This window comes from Habropoda laboriosa, unplaced genomic scaffold (genome assembly GCF_001263275.1).
Source record: "Habropoda laboriosa isolate 0110345459 unplaced genomic scaffold, ASM126327v1 scaffold212, whole genome shotgun sequence".
Taxonomy (NCBI): domain Eukaryota; kingdom Metazoa; phylum Arthropoda; class Insecta; order Hymenoptera; family Apidae; genus Habropoda; species Habropoda laboriosa.
In genome coordinates this window covers 3,506,265-3,507,768 of record NW_017100509.1, presented here as the reverse complement: position 1 = coordinate 3,507,768, position 1,504 = coordinate 3,506,265, and the positions used below count along the sequence as shown (strand labels likewise).

At 27.0% G+C, this 1,504-nt stretch overlaps 2 protein-coding genes across 4 annotated transcripts in view; both read left to right on the top strand.

The window, feature by feature from the left end:
• Nucleotides 1–1,013, top strand: part of LOC108576201 (ferritin subunit-like) — a 7,519-nt gene extending 6,506 nt beyond the window's left edge. For all 3 annotated transcript variants that reach the window (XM_017939146.1, XM_017939145.1, XM_017939148.1), the window contains 4 exons: nucleotides 85–200; nucleotides 286–447; nucleotides 545–691; nucleotides 769–1,013. In XM_017939146.1, the coding sequence (XP_017794635.1) occupies nucleotides 85–200; nucleotides 286–447; nucleotides 545–691; nucleotides 769–924 (581 nt within the window). In that variant the 3' untranslated portion in view covers nucleotides 925–1,013. The remainder of the gene's footprint in view (nucleotides 1–84; nucleotides 201–285; nucleotides 448–544; nucleotides 692–768) is intronic.
• LOC108576180 (serine/threonine-protein kinase Aurora-2-like) overlaps nucleotides 1–1,504 on the top strand; it is a 10,282-nt gene that overhangs the window by 7,003 nt on the left and 1,775 nt on the right. The window lies entirely within an intron of this gene.

The following is a 1,504-nucleotide window of genomic DNA, read 5'->3' as shown; positions in this document are numbered from 1 at the left end:
CAATTTAATTATTTAAAATTTTAATAATTATAAAATTTAATTATTTTAGATTTTATTACTAATCAATTTTAATAATATTTATAGGTACACTTATGCCTGCTGACATACCCGATTGGACTGATATGGTTAAACCTTGCATTAAAAAGTTGGAAGCTCAAGTGAAAATGGAAATGCGTGCTTCCATTAATTATCTTAGTATGGTAATTTCATTTTGTTTTTATTACTTTATAGTGTAACCTGTTAAAAATGTCACATTTATACATATATAATGTTCACATATTTTAGGGCGCTCATTTTGCTCGCGATGCAATTAATCGTCCTGGATTTTCCAAGTTCTTCTTTGATTCTGCTAATGAAGAAAGGGAACATGCAATCAAAATTATTGACTATCTGTTAATGCGTGGTCAATTAACAAATAATATTACCAATCTTAAGGAATTCCCTGTGGTGAGCATTTTAAAGTTATCAAAAATATGATTCAATCTTCATGTATAATACACGATTTATAATTAAGAAAATTAAAATATACAAATATTGCTTTTAGACTCTAATACATGGACCTATAAATAGTGGACTTGATGCTCTTAGAGAAGCTCTTAAGTTAGAAACTATGGTTACAGAGAGTATTCACAGTATTGCTAAAGAGTGTGAAAAACCATCAAAATCATCATACTCTTTCAATGATTATCATGTAAGTCAAATTGTAATAGAAAGTAATGTGGTTACTGTCTTAAATTTACTTCATTTTACTAAATTGTTTAATTTCAGTTGGTAGACTACCTCACAGGAGAGTTTTTGGATGAACAATACAAAGCACAACGTGATCTTGCTGGAAAAGTGTCAACTTTAGGTAAAATGGTAGCAACTAATGGAAGAATGGGAGAATTACTATTTGATAAGAAACTTTTATATGGTGAGATTTAATGTGAGCAACAAAATCTAATTACAGCAGTTGTATATGAAATTATGGCCATATTTAGAATGAACTGTGCAACTCAGTTTGATTTAATTTTAAGTTCATATAAAAAATATAAATTTTGTTTTATATAGAATATTCTTCTAAATGTGGTCTCTAATGTGAACGTACAAGAAACTTTGTTTATAAACATTTGTTAAACTATAATAAATATATTACTCTTACCAAATAAATAAATATTTTAAGATTCATAAAAGAGTTGCATATCTTTTGTGTTTACATCCATTATTAAAAAATGTGCGATTTCTATCATGTCTAAACCTTAAGTTACTAACTGAATTCATTTTGCAAGTAAAAATGAAATCTTTAGTATGTAATTAAAATTTGGTAAAAATTTTAACCATTTCTCAAGAAATGTTAAATTGAGAAAGTTTTCTCAAGATTTCTCCAACATGTACTTATTGCCCCCAGATCTAATTAAAGAATCAGCAATAAAAGCGACATGTTGTTTTCTTTGTTACTGGTTCAGTCAGTAGTAGTATGTACTTACATATCTATAATGTTATTAATAATATGTAAACAATTAAA